This window comes from Oncorhynchus mykiss, chromosome 19 (genome assembly GCF_057628025.1).
Source record: "Oncorhynchus mykiss isolate SJ-2025 chromosome 19, ASM5762802v1, whole genome shotgun sequence".
NCBI lineage: Eukaryota > Metazoa > Chordata > Actinopteri > Salmoniformes > Salmonidae > Oncorhynchus > Oncorhynchus mykiss.
In genome coordinates, this window is record NC_143040.1 from 33,673,894 (window position 1) to 33,683,126 (window position 9,233).

Sequence of the window (9,233 nt, forward strand, 5' to 3'; positions counted from 1 at the left end):
CAGACTAGATGGAACTACCAAAGCCTTAATTTCTACACTGCTGGGTTCACATTTGCTATAAAGCAGTCACATTAAAATGTAGAAAATCCATTTTGGCCCGAGTGTAATGTTCACGGAACTACGCTATTCTATTGAATCCCACATTCATCCAACTCAAACCTTGCCTCATTATTACAAACTTCAATTTTCCCCTGAAGTTCTACTCATTGATATGAAATGCTGAGACCAGACCATTCAATGCCTTTCACAATTTATTAATCCAAAGATTGCAGTAGATCTTCACATTCGTTTGCTGGTCCTCTTGTATGACATGCCAGACAGAGTCATGGTCTGAAAAGAGAAAGCATCTGTAATCATTACACGCAGATGCCACGCAGATGCTTGCTGAGGCACGCGAGCAGTGTGGGTGCAATGATTGAATAACACGTACATTTATTTTGCGACTCGAGCGGTGGGGTCAGCATGTAATTAGAACATTGGCGGCAGCAAACTGTTGAATTGCGTTCACGGCACTGTCATAGACTAGCCATTTTGTTAATGGTATAAATTAACCCTGAAATTGTCGCTTCGTGAAACCCCCAGCCATATGCCCCAGACTCACGTTGACGAGGGTGTTTGCGTCTGTAAGTTCTGTGACATATTCAATCCCATTCAGGATGGCCGTCAGCTTGTTACCTTCCCTCATCACCACAGACTGAAACAGGAGAGGTCAACAGTTAGATCTGAAAGCAGTGGTCACCAACTACAGGCAACTAGGACCAATTTAACAGGCCCAAGTTGGACGGCCATATATGGAGAAGAAAAAAAAGTGACAGTGTGCATCAGGTGTGTGAGTTGGTTTTGAGACGTAACTGTGCGCCCAGTCCCTGGAGAGCAGAGGAGATTCTGCCAACGAAAATCAGTCCTCCCGCAACATCACTGGGACCTGAACTAACCCCACATCAGCTGAACTTATAGTTTAGTTAGATACTTGCTGTATATGTAGGGAGATGGATAAACCCAGGCTACATGTATGAAACTCATGGTTGGGTTGTGACATGCGCCACCCACATTGACTTTCTCCCCGGTCGGCGACTCGAGCTCCGTCTCCTGGCCAATGGTGAAGGAGTTGGTGAGGATCTTTGTCCCCGTGGTGACAGTCACCTTGAAGTGGTCTCCAGTCTCCTCAATCTCAGAGATGCTCTTGACGTCTTTGCCCTCCTGGATAAGCTCATCAGGGAGACCTACATGTTTACGGCAGCGAGAGAGTCATTGACGGTGCTTTTTAGTACTACAAAAAAGTTAATGAAGTGGGACATGAACACTGAATTATTACTACTGAAGTAAAGCGCTGATGCACTATAATACAGCAACACAATGATCTGAATGCATTCCCAGCTAGCACATAACATTCTGAGGACCATACATTTTAGGGCTTGGTTATTTTGCATACCACATTCTGGTAATGGTGCAGGACAGTTGCTTGGCTTTGGAACATTCTCATTAAAGGAATTTGCCAAATGTTAATTTCTTGGCATTTCATTATTTGATCAGAATATTTCCTGAAAGTACAAACATTTTAATTTAAGGTAAAGTTCTAGGAACATTAGTCATTTTACATTGGGAATGTTCTCAAGTTGTTCAGCTGACTTTAAATATTCTCCTGTGGGAATGTCAGTACTTCAGCATAATGTTCTGTAGGTTCTCACAGTTACAGTCATGTTCTCAGAACACTAAGAACTTGCCATACAAAAACAACGAACATTAATCAAGACACATTCTGTTCCCAGAACATCCAAGGAAACTAATGTGCTACCTGGGTTTGCTACTCAGAAGTAACCATTGCATTCTCAGTCACCATTGAACATCATTACTGAAAGGACTACAACTTCTGAAATGAACACCCCAAGTCTAATCAAATGTACAAACCCAACAGCAAGACTTACCAACAGCCTCCATGAAAGACTCAAAGTTGTCATGTGACTCCATCTGGTATTTTCCTGAGAAAGACATGGTGACTATAAGACAGTGACAGTAGAGTCAGCCACAGCTCCCTGCTTGTCTTTATACCCCCATCTATCCACCCCAGCCCTGCACTCATTAACTAACTAAAGGTGTCTTCAATTGAGAACCCCTCCCCCTCATATCTTCCCTGCTACTTGCCTGTAGGCACAGATCTAGGGTCAGCTTCCCAGCCAAGGGCAACTAATCTACATCGCAATGGTCAACTTTATTGTACTCCACTTCTCATCCTCTCTTCTTCTACTTTGGCGGTGTGAGTGATCATTGATCTGATTTGATGAACAAGGCCTCCTCGACTCCTTAGAAAAATGATAAGCAGTCTCATCATTGTAATACAAGTGTATGGATCAATCAACACATTTCAATTTCAACTTGACTTTATCTCGCTATACACCTGTGTTGAAATTAAACTAGGCTACATTGCACTTTGAGTTGAGAGGTGTATTTTGTCTCCATGCACTATAAAAAAGTTGAATCAATGTACAATTGTAAGGCAGCAGACTGCAATAGGATTGTGAGTTTGCAAAAATGTTTGGCATATAGCTGAACCAACATACATTCTCAAGTTGAATTTTAATGTTCACTCAACTTTGCATTTGACGTTGAGTGAACATACAATTCAACTTGAAAAATTGGAATCCAGCCAGAGAACGTTAATCACCCCCAACCTGCACTGACAATAACTGCCAGGAAATACTTCTATTTGATGTAGGTAGTCTCAATAATAACTGGAATAGCCATCTCAGTAACAGATGCAAAAAGTCCAACTAATAACAGATTGGATTACTTTAGAAAAATGTATGTTACTTATGTTGGTGTAGCTTAAGATAATCAACCAATCAATGTACATGCAAAAACACAGGTCTTACAAAAAAAGAATTCAATGTACAATTGTAAGGCAACCAGCTGCAATAGGGTTGTGAGTTTTCTCCACATCTGGGAATATAGCTGAACCAACATACAGTGTTGACTTCCAAAAACAAACATGAAATTGTAATAAGACTCAACAAGTTTTTATACATTCAGCTCACTGTGAGCAATGTTTGTTGAGTGAACAAACGTTCACCCATTAGCTACATTTATTTTCCTTCTGAAGTCCAACAAACTCAGAGAATAACACTGATTAATCAGTTGGTTAAGTGAAGACACTTGCCAGTCGGTCAGCGCATGTTCGGAGTACACGTCCTGGTAATCGTTCTAGCCCTGCGGCCTTGTGAATGTTGACCTGTTTAAAGCTCTTACTCACTTCTGCTACGGAGAGCGTGATCACACACTCGTCCGGAACAGCTGATGCTCTCAAGCATGTTTCAGTGTTACTTGCCTCGAAGCGAGCATAGAAGTAATTTAGCTCGTCTGGATGGCTCGTGTCAGCTCTCGGCTGTGCTTCCCTTTGTTGTCTGTAATAGTTTGCAAGCCCTGCCACATCTGACGAGCGTCAGAGCCGGTGTAGTACGATTCGATCCTAGTCCTGTATTGACGTTTTGCCTGTTTGATGGTTCGTCGGAGGGCATAGCGAGATTTCTTGTAAGCTTCCGGGTTAGAGTCCCGCTCCTTGAAAGCGGCAGCTCTACCCTTTAGCTCAGTGCGGATGTTGCCTGTAATCCATTGCTTCTGGTTGGGGTATGTACGTAGTCACTGTGGGAACGACGTCGTTGATGCACTTATTGATGAGGCCAGTGACTGATGTGGTGTACTCCTCAATGCCATGGGAAAAATCCTAGAATATATTCCAGGCTGTGTTAGCAAAACAGTTCTGTAGCTTAGCATTTGCTTCATCTGACCTCTTTTTTATTGACCGAGTCACTGGTGCTTCCTACTTTAGTTTTCACTTGTAAGCAGGAATCAGGAGGATAGAATTATGGTCAGATTTGCCAAATGGAAGGCGAGGGAGAGCTTTGTACTTGTCTCTGTGTGTGAAGTAAAGGTGGTATAGAGTTTTTTTCCCCCTCTGGTTGCACATTTAACATGAATGAGGTAAAACTGACTTAAGTTTCCTTGCATTAAAGTCCCCGGCCACTAGGAGTGCCGCCTCTGGATGAGCGTTTTCCTGTTTGCTTATGGCCGTATACAGCTCATTGAGTGCTGTCTTAGTGCTAGCATTGGTTTGTGGTTTTAAATAGACAGCTACAAAGAATATAGACGAAAACTCTCTTGGTAAATAGTGTGGTCTACAGCTTTTTATAAGATACTCTACCTCAGGCGAGCAAACACTTGAGACTTCCTTAGATTTCGTGCACCAGCTGTTGTTTACAAATAAACATAGACCGCCACCCCTTGTCTTACCAGAGGCGTCTGTTCTATCCTGCCGAAAAAGCGCAAAACCTGCCAGCTGTATGTTATTCATGTCATCGTTCAGCCACGACTCAGTGAAACATAAGATATTACCGTTTTTAATGTCCCGTTTGTAGGATGTACTGTATGTGCTCGTTGCTCGTCTATTTTATTATCCAATGATTGTACTTTGGCTAATAGGACCGATGGTAAATGCAGATTACCCACATTACAAGGCACCCAGACCTACATACCCATCTCTTTCTCCTGTGAATGACTGGGGTGAGGGCCTTGTCGGGTGTCTGGAGTAAATCCTTTGCGTCCGACTCGTTAAAGAAAAAAATATATTCTTCCAGTACGGGGTGAGTAATCGCTGTCCTGATATCTAGAAGCTATTTCTGGTCATAAGAGATGATGGCAGAAACATTATGTACAATATGAATTACAATTAAAGCGGATAAACACACACAATAGCACAATTGGTTAGGGGATCATAAAACGGCATCCATCTCTTAGATAGATCGCTGGTAGAAAACTGTTGACTACATCCCAAAATATATACTTTGTAGATAATTGGCCCTCTTTCTGGGACTCCCCCACAAACAGGACCAAGCCTGGCCAGCTGAGGATTGATTGACTCCATCCTAGCTGGAGGGGTGCTCTCATCTTATCTATCGCATAGACAGGGCCCTAACTCATCTAGCTCCACAATGAGATAGAGGGCAGGCCAGGCAGGCCAGGCAGCAGGCTGTTAGCCAGCCTGCCAGTTTAGTGGAGTCTGCCACTAGCACTGTCAGTGTAGTCAGCTCAGCTATCCCCATTGACATTGTGTCTGTGCCTCGATCTATGTTGGGCAAAACTAAACATGGCGGTGTTCGCCTCAGCAATCTCACTGGAGTAAAGACTTCCTCCATTCTGGTCATTATTGAAAGAGATTGTGATATCTCACATCGCAAAATAGGGCTACTGAATGTTAGATCCCTCACTTGCAAGTCAGTCATAGTCAATGAACTAAACACTGATCATAATGTTGATGTGACTGGCCTGACTGAAACATGGTTCAAGTCTAATGGATTTACTGTGTTAAATGAGGCCTCTCCCCCTGGTTACACTTGTGACCATATCCCCCGCATATCCCACATAGGCGGAGGCATTTCTAATATTTACGACAGCACATTTTTATTGACAACAAAAAACTACTACATTTTCGTCTTTTGAGCTTTTAAGTCATGAAATCTATGCAGCCTACTCAATCACTTTTTAGTGGGTTTTGTCCAACATGTCTCCGGGCCTACTCATTGCCACAGTCGTACCCTGGATCTAGTTTTGTCCCGTGGAATAAATATTGTGGATCTAAATGTTGTTCCTCGTAATCCTGGACTATCGAACCACCATCATATTACGTTTGCAATTGCAACAAATAATCTGCTCAGACCCCAACCGAGGATCATCAAAAGCCATGCTATAAATTCTCGGACAACCCAACAATTCCTAAATGCCCTTCCAGACTCCCTCCACCTACCCAAGGACGTCGGAGTACAAAAATCGGTTAACCACCTAACTGAGGATCTAAATTTAACCTAGCGTAATACCCTAGATACAGTCGCACCTCAAAAAATCAAAAGAAAACTTGTCATAAGAAATTAGCTCCCTGGTATACAGAAAATATCAGAGCCCTGAAGCAAGCTTCCAGAAAATTGGAACGGAAGTGGCTCTCCACCAAACTGGAAGTCTTGGAAAAGACAGTACTGTGCAATATCAAAGAGCCCTCACTGCTGCTCGATCATCCTATTCTTCCAACCTAATTGAGGAGAATAAGAACAATCCTAAATTTATTTTTGATACTGTCACAAAGGTAACTAAAAAGCAGCATACCCCAAGAGAGGATGTATTTCACTTCATCAGTGATGAATTCCTGAACTTCTACGATGAAAAGATCATGATCATTAGGAAGCAAATTACGGACTCCTCTTTGAATCTGCGTATTTCTCCAAAGCTCAGTTGTCCTGAGTCTGCACAGAACTGCCAGGATCAATGGAGACACTCAAGTTTTCTAATCCTGTATCTCTTGACACATGAAAATAGTCATGTCCTCTAAACCTTCAAGCTGCGTACTGGCCCCTATTCCAACTCAGTAGTTTAAAGAGCTACTTCCTGTGCTTGCCCCTCCTATGTTGAGCATAATGGATGGCTCTCTATCCTCTGGATATGTACCAAACTCTCTAAAAGTGGCAGTAATAAAGCCTCTCTTGGAAAAGCAAAACATTGACCTGGCCGATATCGAATATCCTATTCCTCTAAAGAAATAATAACAATAATATTGCCCAGCATCTCTCTGCCTTCCTGAAGACAAATAATGTACATGAAACACTTCAGTCTGGTTTAAGACCCCATCATAGCACTGAGACTGCACTCATGGTGGTAAATTACCTTTTTAATGTCGTCAGACCAAGGCTCTGCATCTGTCCTCGTGCTCCCAGACCTTAGTGCTGATTTTGACACCATCGATCACCACAATTTTTCGGAGAGATAGGAAACCCTAATTGGTCGACACGGACAAGTTCTTGCCTGGTTTCGATCTTATCTGTCGGAAAGATATCAGTTCATCTCTGTGGAAGGTTTGTCCTCTGACAAATCAATTGTATGTTTTGGTGTGCCTCAAGGTTCTGTTTTAGGACCACTATTGTTTTCACTATATATTCTACCTCTTTCACTGCTATGCGGACGACACACAGCTGTACATTTCGATGAAACATGGTGAAGCCCCAAAATGTCCTACCCTGGAAGCCTGTGTTTCAGACATTAGGAAGTGGATGGCGGCAAATGTTTTACTTTTGAACTCAGACAAAACAGAGATGATTGTTCTAGGTCCCAAGAAGCAAAGAGATCTTCTGTTGGATCTGACAATTCATCTTGATGGTTGTAGTCGTGTAAAATGAAACTGTGAAGGAAATTTGATCATATTACTCCAATGCTAGCCTCCCTACACTGGCTTCCTGTCAAGGCAAGGGCTGATTTCAAGGTTTTACTGCTAACCTACAAAGCATTACATGGGCTTGCTCCTACCTATCTCTCTGATTTGGTCCTGCCGTACATACCTACACGTAAGCTACGGTCACAAGACGCAGGCCTCCTAATTGTCCCTAGAATTTCTAAGCAAACAGCTGGAGGCAGGGCTTTCTCCTATAGAGCTCCATTTTTATGGAATGGTCTGCCTACCCATGTGAGAGACGCAAACTAGGTCTCAACCTTTAAGTCAACCTTCACTGAAGACTCATCTCTTCAGTGGGCCCTATGATTGAGTGTAGTCTGTCCCAGGAGTGTGAAGGTGAACGAAAAGGCTCTGGAGCAACGAACCGCCCTTGCTGTCTCTGCCTGGCCGGTTCCCCTCTTTCCACTGGGATTCTCTGCCTCTAACCCTATTACAGGGGCTGAGTCACTGGCTTACTGGTGCTCTTTCATGCCGTCCCTAGGAGGGGTGCGTCACTTGAGTGGGTTGAGTCACTGATGTGATCTTCCTGTCTGGGTTGCCCCCCCCCCCCCCCCTTGGGTTGTGTCGTGGCGGAGATCTTTGAGGGCTATACACGGCCTTGTCTCAGGATGGTAAGTTGGTGGTTGAAGCTATCCCTCTAGTGGCGTGGGGGCTGTGCTTTGGCAAAGTGGGTGGGGTTATATCCTTCCTGTTTGGCCCTGTCGGGGGGAATCAATGGATGGGGCCACAGTGTCTCCTGACCCCTCCCTCCTGTCTCAGCCTCCAGTATTTATGCTGCAGTAGTTTTTGTGTCGGGGGGCTAGGGTCAGTTTGTTATATCTGGAGTACTTCTCCGGTCTTATCCGGTGTCCTGTGTGAATTTAAGTATGCCGTCTCTAATTCTCTCTTTCTCTCTTTCTTTCTCTCTCTCGGAGGACCTGAGTCCTAGGATCTTGCCTCAGGACTACCTGGCATGATGACTCCTTGCTGTCCCCAGTCCACCTGGCCGTTCTGCTGCTCCAGTTTCAACTGTTCTGCCTGTGATTATTATTATTTGACCATGCTGGTCATTTATGAACATTTGAACATCTTGGCCATGTTCTGTTATAATCTCCACCCGGCACCGCCAGAAGAGGAATATCCACCCCTCATAGCCTGGTTCCTCTCTAGGTTTCTTCCTAGGTTTTGGCCTTTCTAGGGAGTTTTTCCTAGCCACCATGCTTCTACACCTGTATTGCTTGCTGTTTGGGGTTTTAGGCTGGGTTTCTGTACAGCACTTTGAGATATCAGCTGATGCACGAAGGGCTATATAAATAAATTGGATTTGATTTTGACCTCGGCATTACTCTGGACCCTCATCTCTCTTTTGACAAACACATCAAGAATTTTTCAAGGACAACTTTTTTCCATCTTTGTAACATTGCAAAAATCAGTAATCTTTTGTCCAAAAATAATGTAGAAAAATGAGTTTTTGTTACTTCTAGATTAGGCTACTGAAATGCTCTACTCTCCAGCTACCCGGATAAAGCACTAAATAAACTTCAGTTAGTGCTAAACATGGCTTCTGGAATCTTGACTAGAACACCAACATTTTATCAAATTACTCCAGTGCTAGCCTCTCTATACTGGCATCATGTTAGGGCTAGGGCTGATATCAAGATTTTACTGCTAACCTACAAAGCAATACATAGGCTTGCTCCTACCTATTTCTCCGATTTGGTCCTGCCGTACACACCTACACGTACGCTACGGTCTAAAGACGCAGGTCTCCTTATTGTCCCTAGAATTTCTAAGCAAACAGCTGGAGGCAGGTCGTTCTCCAATAGAGCTCCATTTTTATGGAATGGTCTGCCTATCGATGCGAGACGTAGACTCGGCCTCGACCTTTAAGTCTTTACTTTAGACTCATCTCTTCAGTAGGTCCTACGATTGAGTGTAGTCTGGCCCAGGGGTGCGAAGGTGAACGGCAAGGCACTGAAGCGCCAAACCG

At 43.7% G+C, this 9,233-nt stretch overlaps 1 protein-coding gene across 1 annotated transcript; it reads right to left on the reverse strand.

Moving 5' to 3' along the window:
* Nucleotides 1-238: 238 nt before the first annotated feature.
* LOC110498563 (fatty acid binding protein 1-B.1-like) lies at nucleotides 239-4,416 on the reverse strand. Its single transcript, XM_021575224.3, has 4 exons — nucleotides 1,926-4,416; nucleotides 1,051-1,223; nucleotides 602-694; nucleotides 239-330 (listed from the first exon to the last, which is right to left on the reverse strand). The coding sequence occupies exons 1-4, from the start codon at nucleotides 1,990-1,992 to the stop codon at nucleotides 280-282; spliced, it is 384 nt and encodes a 127-aa protein (XP_021430899.3). The 5' UTR covers nucleotides 1,993-4,416; the 3' UTR covers nucleotides 239-279.
* Nucleotides 4,417-9,233: the final 4,817 nt, after the last annotated feature.

Coding starts and splice junctions, on each gene's coding strand:
- LOC110498563 (XM_021575224.3), bottom strand. CDS start 1,992: ATGTCTTTCTCAGGAAAATACCAGATGGAGTCACATGACAACTTTGAG. Junction 695..1,050: donor CGACCGGGGAGAAAGTCAAT/GTGGGTGGCGCA, acceptor CTCCTGTTTCAG/TCTGTGGTGATGAGGGAAGG. Junction 331..601: donor ACGCAAACACCCTCGTCAAC/GTGAGTCTGGGG, acceptor TTCTCTTTTCAG/ACCATGACTCTGTCTGGCAT.